Source organism: Felis catus, chromosome A2, assembly GCF_018350175.1.
Source record: "Felis catus isolate Fca126 chromosome A2, F.catus_Fca126_mat1.0, whole genome shotgun sequence".
Classification (NCBI taxonomy): domain Eukaryota; kingdom Metazoa; phylum Chordata; class Mammalia; order Carnivora; family Felidae; genus Felis; species Felis catus.
Genome location: NC_058369.1, coordinates 115,917,451 through 115,932,789, shown reverse-complemented (window position 1 = coordinate 115,932,789; position 15,339 = coordinate 115,917,451). Strand labels below are relative to the sequence as shown.

At 36.3% G+C, this 15,339-nt stretch overlaps 1 protein-coding gene across 5 annotated transcripts in view; it reads right to left on the bottom strand.

The window, feature by feature from the left end:
- Positions 1-15,339, bottom strand: part of STK31 (serine/threonine kinase 31) — a 75,727-nt gene that overhangs the window by 43,390 nt on the left and 16,998 nt on the right. For all 5 annotated transcript variants that reach the window (XM_045052508.1, XM_045052510.1, XM_006929245.5 and 2 more), the window contains 4 exons: positions 12,864-13,222; positions 11,553-11,727; positions 4,915-5,030; positions 2,385-2,544 (listed from right to left, as the gene is read on the bottom strand). In XM_045052508.1, coding sequence (XP_044908443.1) covers positions 2,385-2,544; positions 4,915-5,030; positions 11,553-11,727; positions 12,864-13,222 — 810 coding nt within the window. The remainder of the gene's footprint in view (positions 1-2,384; positions 2,545-4,914; positions 5,031-11,552; positions 11,728-12,863; positions 13,223-15,339) is intronic.

Below are 15,339 nucleotides of genomic sequence, written 5' to 3'. Positions count from 1 at the left end.
AATTCCTTCATCTACTTATCCTTCAAGATTCAGTTAATCACCATAGTAAAACCTCCAATTTGCCTAGGTATATAGAGATATCCAAGAACCCCATACATGATTTCTATTATAGTACTTATCAAACTATATTGAAACTATTTGTATATCTATCCCATACCCAAGAAGGATAGAGAAGATCATGTCTTAAACAAATCTGTATCTTTGCTACCTGTAACAATATCTGGCATGAACACTTAAAAGCTTTAGTTTTAGGGGTGCCTGGGTGGTTCAGTCAGTTAAGCATCTGACTTTGGCTCAGGTCATGATCTCATGGTTCATGGGTTCAAACCCCATATTGGTCTCTGTGCTGACAGCTCAGAACCTGGAGCCTGCTTCAGATCTGTGTCTCCCTCTCTCTCTGCCCCTCCCCCACTCGTGCTGTGTTCTCTTTCTCTCTCTCAAAAATAAATAAACATTAAAAAAAAAAATTTTTAAGCTTGAATTTTAGAATATTTTTTGTGTCCACCCAATCAGACCATTTTATAGCTTTATAGACTAAAGAAAAGAATCTCTTCATCAAAAATACAAATACATAAATGAAAATAATGCTAAGACCCAAATTAAGTTCAATAAGGGAAATAAAATGGCAACTTTGAGTGGCAGTTATGACTGTATTTATCCAATAATCCACTCTTCGGCCTATCAAATGAGCTTTAGGGCAATGAAGCCTAAAAGTAAGTCCTGAAAATATTAGCAATAAGTAGAAACAAATATCACTTTTAAAAAAAAATCACATTTGTTCTACTAAAATACTAAGTCCTGGAGCTACATTAGGCCCTCTTCCTTTCTGTCTTGAATCACTCTCCTATGCTCAAACCAGAAAAACAAAAGTTAAAAAACAGTTCTTATTCATCTTATTACATGAAAATACATTATGAAATATTTTAATATTGACGGTACAGTTTAAATGGGGAGAGAATAAATATACTCTGCAGTCAGACATACCTGGGTTGAAATTCTATATTAACACTTAGAGCTAAGTAATCTTCAGCAATTTCCTTAAGCTACGTGGGCCTCAATTTCCTCATTTATAAATAAGAGCAAAAATGTCCTTTCAAAAGTAAGTGTAAGAAAAAGTTTATAAAGTACCTATTAACATTACCTGTGTTTCATAGAGATTCAAAACTTCTTGCTTCTGTCACTTTTTTTTCTTCTATCATCAGAATTAATCAGTTAGGGTCAAATATGTAAAATGACACAAATATAATCGCTTCTCCAAATTAAACATCCCCGACATTTCCAAAGGCCTAGTGATTCTGTTCACTTCTCAACTGAGAGCCAGCTAGGCTGCCAACTGGGAAGACGACTTTCAGAGTACAATCCCCAGAGGCAGAAATCACCAATACTTACAACAGGGCAACTCCAGACACAAGTATAGAGCTTACAGGTACTTTGGAAAGCTATGACTGTGGTGAATTATCTTTACATGAAAAACAAGGGGTTCTGTTCAGCTCAATATGATAAACTAAAGAAAACTGTGAGAGGAAATTAATATACTTGTACCTATGCTAATGAAGAATTCATAGGAAATAATCCATTCTCCATACCCCTCCCCTACCCACAAATAATCACCTCTAAACAAGGGGTGCTTTAATAGCATTTAATAGTAAGGCAGAGTTGAATACTGAAGCTTAAAACACACCAATCAGACCCAAAAACAAGATACGTTAGCAAGTGTCAAAGTCACCCTGGCTTACAAGCTTCACTCCCCTCAAAAGCCACCATCTTTTATAGGCATAGCTTCCAAGATCCCTCAAGGATGGTATGCCCAGTTGCAAAAGCCTCCACCAATTCTTTGTACTTTATAGCTCCTCAAGTCCAGATATAAATTACCAACTAGGAAGTTTTATTTATCTAAACTAGTAACATGACTGAATTATCATTTTATCAAATTACCAAGGGAACAGAAAGAGAATTATCCGCAGTCACCATTATCTATCCTATTTTTTTTTTAATTTTTTTTTTTTTAACATTTATTTATTTTTGAGACAGAGAGAGACAGAGCATGAATGGGGGAGGGGCAGAGAGAGAAGGAGACACAGAATCCGAAGCAGGCTCCAGGCTCTGAGCCATCAGCCCAGAGCCTGACGCGGGGCTCGAACTCACAGACCGCGAGATCGTGACCTGGCTGAAGTCGTACGCTTAACCGACTGCGCCACCCAGGTGCCCCTATCCTATTTTTTTAATAAGGCAATAAAAGATATCAAATTAACATGAAGATGCTATAAAAATTAAAGATTTCATACAAAGTAGCACTACAGTATCTACAATCCTTCTTCTTTTTCAAAAGATATCTCCTTATGTTCAACAAATAAAACCATAACAGAAAAAAATTCTTGACCTACCACATTTTCACAAATTTGTATGTTCTCCTGAGCAAGACTGTATTCTGCCCAAATTCTCTCTAATTCAGTCAAAGAAGCTGGGTTAGTAAAGCACTCTTCCTCTAACACTTGCAAAGCATCTGAAAGGTCATTTCCAAAACGAACATTGATGTTGACACGTCTATTCAAAAACAAAAGTAAAAAGGAAAAGATCAAAACATTTTTAAGTTCGGGACACCTGGGCGGCTCAATCAGTTAAGCATCTGACTTCAGGTTAGGTAATGATCTCGCCATTGGTTGAGTTCGAGCCCCAGGTGAGGCTCCAAGCCTAGAGTCTGCTTCAGATTCTGTGTCTCCCTCTTTCTCCTCCCCTCCCCTGCTCATGCTCTGTCTCTCTCTCAAAAATAAACATTAAAAAAAAAATTTTTTTTAATGGATGTGGGAAGAAGTTACACTTAAATAGTAATGGTCTAAAGTAACTACGTACAACATTAACGTGAAGAGGTACTTTTTAAAACCTTACGTAAAATCATAAATAATTGGTATAACTTATAATTAAACATACATTTGATTGAGGGGCATGTGGGTAGTTCAGTCAGTTAAGCATATGACTCTTGATTCTGGCTCAGGTCATGACATCACTGTTCAGTTCATGAGATCAAGCCCCACATCAGGCTCTGTGCTGACAGTGTGGAGCCTGCTTGGGATTCTCTCTCTCTCCCTCTCTCTCCCCTCCTCCTCTGTTCACATGCATGTGCTCTCTCTCTCAAAATAACCATTAAAAACTTAAAAATATTTGATTGAGAAAAAGAGCAAATAAAACTTGTTAAAAAACCTTTACATAAAGGACAACTTTGGAAGTCTGCAGAACTTTAAATGATATCAAACAGACCTTAAATTTTGGTCTACAATTAGATTTCTGAATACTTCCTTAAAAATGTTAGACTTGGCCAATCTTGCTTACCAAGACTACAGCCACATAGTCCTTGTACCTTAATAAGCAGATTAGCATTTGTGGAATTGAAAAAAGAAAAAACAAAAAAACATTTGGAGAAGCAGGCCAGTTAGCAAAACCAATGAGGACCATCCATATTCTTTTCTCTAGTTTCCAACTAGACTGCCACCATTCTAACAGTACATTATTTCCTCAAAGATGGATTAAAATTATTGGGTTATTTTGGTCCTAAGTCTGACTCACAGCTGTGCCAGTGTAGCCACTTAATTTTTGGTAGTGCATCAAAAGTTGATTAGGTTCTAGAAGGACAAAATTACTCAAACTACCTAAAGGCTTATAAACCAGATGACAACTGATGGATTTATACTGGAGTATATAAATTTCTACTGGACAAAACACCCACACACAGTATTAATTCAGGTCACCAACTTCTTAGTGTTTGAAAGTACGAGAAAATGAATTACTGATTTAAGTTCTTTGTGTAGATTGGAAAGGGAACTAAGTTGTCTTGAGAACTATTTTTTTCCACATTCCAGAACAGGGTGACAAATTATCACTAACCAACAATAAAGCTATTCTCTATTAATATAAAATACCTACATAAATCATATATGGAGTCTAAGAAAAGCCAAATAAACTGTGTACAAGACTTGCTTACCAATTTCTTCTTCTTCTGACTCTAGGAAGACTACTTTTCTGACTGTATGAAAACCACTTTTTTCTTTCTTTAGATAGAGTACTATTAAGTATTTAAATTACCAAAATCTATGGGGTACCTGGGTGGCTCAGTCAGGTAAGTGCCCAACTTCAGCTTGGGTAATGATCTCGTAGTCCATGAGTTCAAGCCCCACATCAGGCTCTGAGCTGTCAGCACCTGGTGAGTCTGGACCCTGGTTCAGATTCTATGTTTCCCTCTCTCTGTGCCCCGCCCCCACTTGCAGTCTGTCTGTCTGTCTGTCTGTCTGTCTCTCTCTCTCTCTCTCTCGAAAATAAATAAAACATTAAAAAATAAAATGAAATAAATTACTGAAATCTTTAGTTTCAGTATAAGCCTGAAAATAACACTAAGAACTCCAACTGGACTTCGTAGTTTCCCTTCAAACTACCACTTAGAATTTGTGTTAATTTTTACATTTCACTCTCATAGATGACTTTAGAATATAACTACATGTGGGGGCGCCAAGGTGGCTCAGTTGGTTAAGGGTCTGACTTCGGCTCAGGTCATGATCTCATGGTTGGTGATTTCGAGATCCGCGTCGAACTCTGTGCTCACAGCTCCAAGCCTGGAGCCTCCTTCGGATTCTCTCTGGCTCTCTCTGCCCCTTCCCTGCTCGTGCTCTGTCTCTCTCTCTCTCTCCCTCTCAAAAAATATATAATAAACATTCAAAAAAAAATTTTTTTAAGAATATAACTACATGTAATGACAAAGGAATGCTGACAAAAATACTATAAAATTTATCTCAGGAGTTTTAGTTTTTCTCTTTGAGGCATAAAAATATAAAGATTAAGTCTCAAAGCAAAAACGTGGGCATACAATTTAAATAAAGTACTAACAAATTAGCAATTATTTTAAATTGTCCTTCTTAAAAAACCTACCTAATTTCTTTCAGTATTTCAACCTTAGCTGCCAGATTTTTCATTCTGGTACCTACACGAGTCTTCAGAGTGCTTTCTAAATGTTTAGTCAAATCCATGGTAGTTGCTTTCTCTTGCTGCAACAAAAAATAAGCACATCTTAGTGAGTCTCAAACAGGAAACTGTATTTCTACTGTCACTTACATGATTTTAAGGCATAACAAAATTTTAAAGGTTAAAAAATTTGGGGGCACCTGGCTGGCTCAGTCAGTGGAGCATGCAACTCTTCATCTTGGGGTCATGGGTTTGAGCCCCACTTTGGGCACTGAAATTACTTTTAAAAAAATTTTTTAATGGTAAGCCAGAGGACAACTGACTTCCCTATAAATTGGGATCTGAAAAAGATAATATATTCCAGGCTTCTGCCTTCACACAGATTAGGGACTCATTCATTGAGTCAGATTAGGATTCATCCTAATAAGCCAAACAGAAACAAATTTCATATAATACATGTCTTAATACTTAAATTTTAAAAAGATAAGTAAAAGATCCCCATAGAAACCCAATGATTCTCAATGACAATTTATTTTCTGACAAAGTCTTATGTCATTCTACATTACAAAAGAATCAAAAACATTATTTACTTGACCCAAACTAGATTAAACTCCCTGATTCTGAGTGGTATCTCAAATACATGTCTACCATAATCATCCAAAATAACATACAGAGCAATAATATAAAGATCTGGCAGTTTTATTCCAGGTATACTACAAACCAGATATTATACAGTTAAACATAGAAATACTACTCAGTATTTGAACAACATGCTCTTCAGTTAAATAAAAAGAGAGAGGGGGCGCCTGGGTGGCTCTGTCAGTAAAGCGACCAACTTCAGCTCAGGCCATGATCTCACAGCTTGTGGGTTCAAGCCCCACGTCGAGCTCTGTACTGACAGCTCAGAGCCAGGAGCCTGCTTCAAATTCTGTGTCTCCCTCTCTCTCTGCCCCTCCCCTACTCACACTGTGTCTCTCTTCCTCAAGAATAAAATAAAACATTTAAAAAACTGAAGAAAAAAAAAGAGAGAGAGAACCAGCATATACTGAATGTTTATTACTAATATGCTACACTCAGGTATGCTCATGCCCTTCTGCTCTCATTTGTTGAGCAGGAGACCATGAAGAATCAGTTATGTTTGTTCTTAACTCTGTTTACAACTACTGGAATTGTTCTTATAATTACTCCAAAATTGCATAAACATAAGAAATAGAAGTGGGAAAATAAAAAGTTGTTAAATCTTTGAAAAAGTGCTTACTGATTTACAAAGACTACATTAAAACAAATCTTTAACACAAGCTGCTAATGAATTATATGTGGAAGAGAACTATAAAATATGAGGGAAAGAATCATTCAGATCTAAAAAAACTGTGAAATTAAACTCAAATATCTTGAATTTATTATTAATCCACTTATAAAAAATAGAACTCAGATAAAAACAGTATGGTTTTTAAGACAAAGAACAAGTAAGACAAACAGAAAATATGTCAAATTTAAACCCAACCACATCAATAATCACATTAAATGAAAATTAGCTAAACATTCCAATTAAAAGATAGGAGATTATCAATCTGGATAAAAAAGCTTACATTCCACAATATGCTAAGACACACTAATCAGACACAAAAAGATAAAAATTAAAGGATGGAAAAGATATACCATGCAAACATGGCTATATTAATATCAGGCAATGTGGACTTTAACACAGGAAACATTCCCAGGGATACTGCATAAAGAAGAGTCAATTCATCAGGAGGACACAGTAATCCTAAATGTGTATGCAATTAATAACAAAGTTTCAAATTCACACAGTAAAACTTAACAAAAAAGGAGAAAACAGACAAAACCACAATAATATTTGGAGATTTCAACACTCCTCCCTGGATATGGATCAGACAAATAGACAGAAAATCAGTCAGGATACAAAAGACTTCAACAACACTATCAACTGATTCGAACTACCTAACATTTATAAAACACTCTACCCAACAACTATAGAATACACACAACTTTTTAAAGTACAAGGAGCATTTCCAAAGACAAACCATATGCTGGGTAATAAAGCAAATACAATAAATTTTAAAGAACTGAAATCATAGAGTATGCTCTCTGATACCAAATAATTAACTATTTCCCCCAAATTAATTGGGGGGAAATCTCCAAATATGTTAAAATTAGGCAGCATAATTCATAATTCAAAAAAATCACAAAATAATTTTAAAAACATGTTTAGGGGAACCTGGGTGGCTCAGTTGGTTGAGTGTCAAACTTCAGCTCACGTCATGATCTTACAGCTTGTGAGTTCAAACACTGGGTCAGGCTCTGTGCTGACAGTTCAGAGTATGGAGCCTGCTTTGGATTCTGTGTCTCCCTCTCTCTCTGCCCCTCCCCTGCTCAGACACTGTCTCTCTGTCTCTCAAATAAATAAACATTAAAAAAAAATTTTTTTAATCACACAGCTAGTAAAATAAATTAAATAAATTAAAAAATAAAAATGTTTAATTAATAAAACACAAAATATCAAAATCTGTGGGCTACAAATAAAGTGATGATTAAAAGGAAGTATCTTTCGGGGCACCTGGGTGGCTCAGTCAATTAAATGTCCGACTTTGGTTCAGGTCATGATCTCGCTCAGGTCGTGATCTCGCAGTTCACAAGTTCAAGCCCAGCATCAGACTCTGTGCTGACAGCTCAGAGCCTGGAGCCTGCTTCGGATTCTGTGTCTCCCTCTCTCTCTGTTCCTCCCCTACTTGCACTCTGTCTATGTATCTCAAAAATAAAGATGAAAAAAATTTTTTTAAATTTTTTTAAAAGTACTTTAAATGTTATAAAAGAACAAAAGATTTTAAAAAATGATATCAATTTCCATCTAAAGAAACTAGAGGGGGAAATTAAAGAGGAAGAAAGGCAATCATAAAGCAAAGAAATCAATACAAAAGAAACAATAAATTAAAAAACCAAGAGATCTAGGATGCCTGGGTAGCTCAGTCAGTTAAGTGTCCAACTTCAGCTCAGGTCATGATCTCGTGATCTCGTCGTTCATGGGTTCAAGCCCCACATAGGACTCTGTACTGACAGCTCAGAGCCTGGAGCCTGCTTCAGATTCTATGTCTCCCTCTCTCTGTCTGCCCCTCCTCTGCTTCCACTATCTCTCTCTCAAAAATAAAAATAAACATTAAAAAAATGTTTTTAACCAAAAGATCCAAAAATCAGTTCTTTGAAAACATTAAAAACTTCACATTTCTGGTCCAGCATGTAAAAAGCCTAGAAATCACCACACCATCTTAACAAGTAAAAAAACTAAATAAACAGAAACAGCAACAAGTCTTGAAACTTTACATGAGGTGAGGTCACAGGGCAAAACTGCTACCCCCAAAACTAGAGAGACAGGCAAATAAAAGCCATCCACAACTTAACTAGAGCAGAAACTTCTGAGGGAAGCAGTCTGGTATAGGTACACCTCAACTTTAACTGACAAATGCTGAAGGCTCAAGGTGAACAACTTGGAGTTAGAAACTCCAGGCAGACTGTCATCAGGATGTCCATCTGTTTTGTGAATCTCTACCAGGTTCTCATAATATAAATATAAAAAAGTCCCCTCAAGCTCCCAGGGAAAGGGGAAAAGGAACCATTTTGAAATATGCCAGAGTATTCTATTCTTAACAAGATCTGCCCTCATGGAAACTATGTAAACCAAGCCTAACTTGCTGGGGTTTTATCAGAGACTAACCTGAGGGAAGGAAAATACCCAACTCTAGCCCACTCTAGCCACCCTGTCCTACCTAAAAGGGGTGAGTGGTGGGGGGAAGCTTGTGTGAAATTCAAAGTCCAGAGACAGAGGACTATAAAATGATCCTTCCTCCCCCACACCTTATCACCACATTACTAAAGGCTTGATTACAGCAAATCCCTTTACCCAGGACATTATGCCCAACTACCAATAAAAAATTACAATATATAGTAAAAGACAAAAAAACACAGTTGGAAAAAATAAAGCAAGAATCAGAATCAGACTCAGACATGGCATGGGTAGATACTCAAACTGTCAGGCCAGAAATTTTAAACATGGTATTATTAATATGCTATGGGCTCTAACATATAAAGTAGACAGCATGCAAGAACAGACAGCCACTATAAACAGAGAGATGGAAATTCTAAGAAACATACAAAAAGAAATGCTAGAGATCAAAAACACTATAGCAGAAATGAACCATTTTGATGCACTTATCAGTAGACTGGACACGGCTGAGGAAAGAATCTTTGTAATCCAAAATATGTGAATTCATATGTCCACAAAAAGAGGTGTACAAAAGTAAGTACACAGTGGTTTCATTCATAACAACTAAAACCAGAAACAAACAACCTAAATACAAACTGTGGTATATTGCTACAATGGAATACTACTCTGCAATAAAAAATGAACAAACTTCTAATACACACGACATAGATAAATCTCACAAACAATATGTTGAGTTAATGAAACCAGACACAACAGAGTATGTATCAGAAGATTCCATTTATATAAAGTACAAGACTAAAACTAAACTATGGTGATATAAATCAGAATAGTGGTTGCCTTGGGTAGGAGGAAGAGAACAGACTATAAGGAGGCACCAAGGAACTTTATGAAGTTGAACTAAACATTTTTAATGTTGAGTAGGTAAAGTAAATGGCCTTTAATCCATTTACAGTCTTCATGGAAAAGGACAGAGGAACACACTCAGAGAAAAGAAAAGGCAGGTGATTAATCTCCTTGTCAATTAGACTTCTAAAGAAAACAGACTATTTTCTAAGAGAAAGAGTTCTTATCTCTGAAATGCCCTTAGGAGGATGTCCCTAGATAAATGAATAGTATTTATAATAGTTAGAACCCAAGATTTATGGATTTATGAGGCAGAGCTCCCTATGGATATGGGTTTATGGATTTAACGGCTGAAAATTCAGTTCAGTTACCAATCTTGACCATTGATTTATTGAGCCTAACGAAACCCTGATTAAAACAAAAAACAAACAAAAAAAAATCCAGGGATGCCTGGTGGCTCACTCGGTTAAGCGTCTGACTCTTGGTTTCAGCTCAGGTCACAATCTCACGGTTCATGGGATCAAGCCCCACTCTGTTCAGAATCCCAAGGATTCTCTTTCCCACTCTCTCTCTGCCCGTCTCCCCTCAATAAATAAACTTTAAAATAATAATAATTAGATTTTAGGGAACTTCCAGATTAGTGAACAAACCAACGTACTGGGAGAGTGGCAAGCTAAAATAAAATACCCTTGCTCCCCTACCCCACCTCCACCCTCATCATAACATCCTCAGTGCATCTCTTCCTTTTATTTGGTTGTTCCTGCATTATATTCTTTATAATAAAACTGTAATCATAAGTATAGCACCTTCCTGAATTCTGTGAGTTTCAGTGAATTATTGAACAAAGAGAGTAGGGATCATAGGAACCCTCAATTTATAGGCAGAAGTGGGGTAGCTGGGGGACATGATTATGGCTGGTATCTGAAACAGAAGTCTTATGGGACTGAGTCCTTAACTTGTGGGTCTGTGCCAACTCCTGGTATTTAGTGTCACAAACGAAATGCAGGACATCCAGGTGGTGATATGAACTGTAGAAACAGTGTTGGAATAGTACATTTAGTGTACATTTATTCTAATGTACATTAGAAAAAATGTACACATTTAAAAAATACACAGTATTCTTAGGGGAAAAAATGCCCTGAATCTAAGCAAACCTTGAGACCCAACTACCATAAAAGGAAATAGATGGAGATAAAGGAGCCTCTTAAGCAACGCAAGGATACAGATTAAGCAATTTAAAGAGACTTATCATCCAAAATGCAATGCATAGGCCTGACTGAGATCCTGAGTGGAAGAAACTAAAGAGCATTCATAGAAATCCAAGAAATCTGAACATTGGATATTAAAAGATATTACAGAATGACAGTTAATTTGTAAGTGTGAACAGTATAATGGTTGTCTTTTTTGAAATTATTTTCAACTAGAGATACACACTAAAACATATACAGTAGAATATTATGAATGGGATTTGTTTTAAAATAACTCAGGAGGAAGTAACTAGGTGGCTCAGGCCCAACAGTGCAGAGCCTGCTTGGGATTTTCTCTCTCCCCCTCTATCTCTGCTCGTTCCTTGCTTGTGCTTTCTCTCTCTCTCTCAAAGGAAATAAACTTAAATAAAATAACTCAGGAAGTACAGATTTTTTTTTAAAAGATTGCCCATGTGTTTAATAATTGTAAAATTAAGTGATGAGTACACAGGATCAATTATTCAATTCTCTCTCTCCTTCTGGAATGTTTGCAATATCTCATAGTTAAGTTTTTTTTTTAAAAAACATAAAAGGAAATGTAAATGAGAAATTATTAATTAGTCCTTCAAACATTCAATGAAATCCAAAGATGATTAGTTTGGAGTATAAGACAAAATTTCATCTGTAAACAAATATAAAGAAAGGACAGAGTGAGAGAAGGGAGAGAGAAAAGGAAGACAACACAAAGTAACAGAAAATTAAACAAAGAAGAGCAGAGGAGTACACAGATTTCCTAGCTGGTCATTCTTTACCTTATACCAGTGAACATACCATACCTGCAGCTCCTGGATGGTCTGTTCTACTTTGGATTCTAAAGTTTTATAACTTTCAAGAAGAACCTCTTTTTCTGCTTTAAGCCTTTCATTTTCTTCAATCAGTTTCTGGTCCTGCTTAATTTTTGCCAGGCTGACATTAGACCCTAGATTCAAGTCTCCAACAGCCAAACTGTCCCTATTAAAAGCAAATTCACTCATTTTAAAAACCAAGTTGTGTAAGGCTGACAGAGATCACAAACTAAATCATCCTAGACTTTTTATACCACACTATACCTTAATTTTGAAAACTAATTTAAAACCTTTATCTAGTTTGGGGCACATAAGTGGCTCAGTCAGTCAAGCATCTGACTTCAGCCCAGGTCATGATCCTCTGCTTTGTGGGTTCAAACCCTGCGTGGGGCTCAGTGCTGACAGCTTGGAGCCTGGAGCCTGCTTCAGATTCTGTGTCTCCCTCTCTCTCTGCCCCTCCCCTGCTTGCACTCTGTCTCTCTGTCTTCCCAAAATAAATAAACATTAAAAAAAAATTTTTTAACCTTTATCTAGTTCAACATTATAAAATATTTTAATGCAAACTAGGTTTTATAACTAAGGTCACACTTCAAAAACAATGCTACCAACACTCAAATATATTCCAACTGTCTTGTAGCAATATCAACTCAGGCAAATACAGTAAAGTGCATTCTATATCAGATTCTTCCAATTCCTCCTCCCCATCAACCCCACTCCAGTTGTTGGATCATTACACAGAAGTATACAAATGGTGTGATACTTACAAACATTAAACCTGGCTTTCTGCTTCAAGTTTATAATTCAAAAAGTTTAAAATTCACTAAAAAGTGAATTCCCTTTATAATAATCAAATTTTACCACAGTAAGTTATCACAGGAAGAACAAAGAGTTTCTCTTTTGTTAAAAAGGAAAGGCAATTCCCTGAAATCCATTAAAATATTCTTAAAGCCATAGGAAAACTTCAAAGTTTAACTGAAATTCTGGCCCTGCCCAAATAATTCAGATTTAGGGACAGATTTTTATTTTTGATAAACATATTCAAAAGAATTAGTATGAGGAGTTGGTATGTGAACTTTAAACAACTGAGAAATGACTTTTCTTTCAAAGTGGCTTTTAATGAAAATATTCCTGCTAAAACAGAGAGGAATACATGTTTGAGAAAAATAGAAATGAGTATCATCCCTCAAAATCACTGACATGTAGATGAGGACTCCAAAACATAAGCCTTCCTTCTACTATGACAAGAGCTTCTTCCATGAATTAGAAACTAGGTTAAGACTAAAATCCCCACAACAGTCTTACTTTGGAAACGTCACATGATTTCCTGCATCATTTTCATTCTTCGAGTCCAGAATCATCCTCCCACTTAAACGCCCCTTTGGTCGGCTAAAGGCTGACTGGTTTGATCTGTGTCCCCATGTAGGAATGGGGCTTTTGAGGTTCCTGAGGACAAGCTGACCAGGATCTGATTTTTTTTCCTCACAGATGTTAGTGCTGGAAGTAAGTCTGCATTTTTCCGCAAATCCTTTCTTAGCCACCTCTTCCCCTATATCCACACTGCCATACTCAGCCTGAGCAATAACTGTTCCATCTTGATAAGTTGCTTTAATTCTCATTTTTATTTCCTTTTCAAAAATCAAGCTCCCCAGAAAGGTTCTTCCCTAAGAAAGATGAGGAGGAAAAAAAGAGGTAAACCAACTACACCAACATGTTTATTTTGTTTCTACCCAGTTTTTCAAACAACCATACTTCTTTCATGCTGAAATCTCTATAAAAGTAGTCTTACCTTGTTGTTGACTGTACACAAATATATTTCTGTATGTGTATGCATATATTCCAATTACACACTTAATAAAATCTTCCTTTCCAGAAGTAGAACTAGCACCTGTATAGGCAGCCATATTTATAAATTTTAAATTTTTAAATGTGTACCAATTAAATATCCTAGAATAGTTGTTTTAAAGCAAGCAGACTGTGTTGACCATTTTGGCCCCAATGAAATGAAATGGCGTCCTGAGGAGTACAGCACATAAAAATGAATTCTGGTATCTAGTTAAGGGGCTCAAATTCAACAAAACTTTAAAAATAGTTTTAGAATCAGAATTAGGTACTCTGGTTAGGGGTGCATGGCTAGCTCAGTGGGTGGAGCATGTGTCTCTTGATCTTGGGGTAGTGGGTTTGAGCCCCACCTTTGGTGTAGAGATTACTTAAAAATTAAATCTAAAAAAAAAAAAAAAAAAAAAAAAAAAAAAAGAATTAGGTACTCTGGTTTTAAAGTAAGACAACAGGAGAGAAAAAAAAAAAAAAAAAAAAAAGGAAATCATACCAGTGATAATCCAGGTAACAAGAGTATAAAGACCAAACTAAAAACTAGAAAATATGAGGTGGCTACATTTAAATAAAAAAGGAGGGGGCAGGAGAGGGGGAGGAGGGAGGGAAAAGAAAAAATTTCAAGGTCCAAGGAGGAAGAGGAGCTACAGAAAGAAAAAAAATGTCAAGAAACTAAATAACATTGGTAGGAAGTAACTATCTTCTCTTTTTTAACTATACAATATTACTGAAGAGTAGAAAAGTGTATGTAAAGAGTAAAAGTGAAACCTGTGTAGAAGTTCTTAACCTTTTCTGTGCCATGGGCTCCTTTATCAGGCTGATGGAACTTTTGGAATACCCCTCAGAAAAATGTTTTTAAATGAAGAGAAAACTATTTCACTGTGATACATTTTAACCCCCAGTTAAGAAACCCTGTACCTAGAATATATCTGAAAGGGCACAGGAAGGCAAACCATATATGCTCAAGGATCATCAAGCATCCACAAACCAAATTACAAAGTATATTAAGCTTATAAAAACACAGTTTTTATCAATTTTTCAAACCACAAAATGTTTAAATACACACATCCTGAGAGGCTTGAATTTACCAAGAATACCAATATAGATAGCAAAGGTAGTTCAGTAGGCATCCCCAACAAATGAGGGATACCTAGGTGGCTCAGTTGGTTGGGTGTCCGACTCTTGATTTCTGCTCCAGTCATGATCTCAAAGTTCATGGGATCAAGCCCCAAGTCTGGCCCTGTGCTGACAGTGCAGAGCCTGCTTGGGATTCTCTCTCTGCCCCTCCCCTGCTCTCTCTCTCTTTCAAAATAAACATTAAAAAAAAAAGCCATCACCAATAAATGAGATGAAACAAGCAAAGCTAACAAACTCAAAATACAACTCATAGAAACATATCAGATTAAGATTTTGATCAATCAGAACACAGTTTTGGATTAACCTCTTTCATACAAAACCCCTTGGTTTCAACCCTTTATGCTGAAAGTTTATCTAAAATCAAGTACAACTGAGGCACCTGCATGGCTCAGTCAGTTAAGCATCTGACTTCAGCTCGGGTCATGATCTTGCAATTTGTGAGTTCAAGCCCTGAATCAGGCTCTGTGCTGACAGCTCAGAGCCTGGGGCCTGCTTCAGATTCTCTGTCTCCATCTTTCTCTGCCCCTCCCCAGCTTGTGCTCTGTCTCTCTCAAAAATAAACATTAAAAAAAGATTTTAATAAAAACAAAATAAAATCAAGTACAACTTCCACTCCCAACCAATATTAATGGAAGTGACAGTGTCTGAAAATTATTACTGGAATATGTAGAATTCTTAATATCAAGTAACTCTGTCTTTCGGCAACATATGGATTTAAATGGAAATAATCTACTTTGTACAAAAGTTCCAATTACCTGAAGCTGAATGCTCCAAAGGTATACTACTCCTTGCTTAGAATATTTTATGCAAA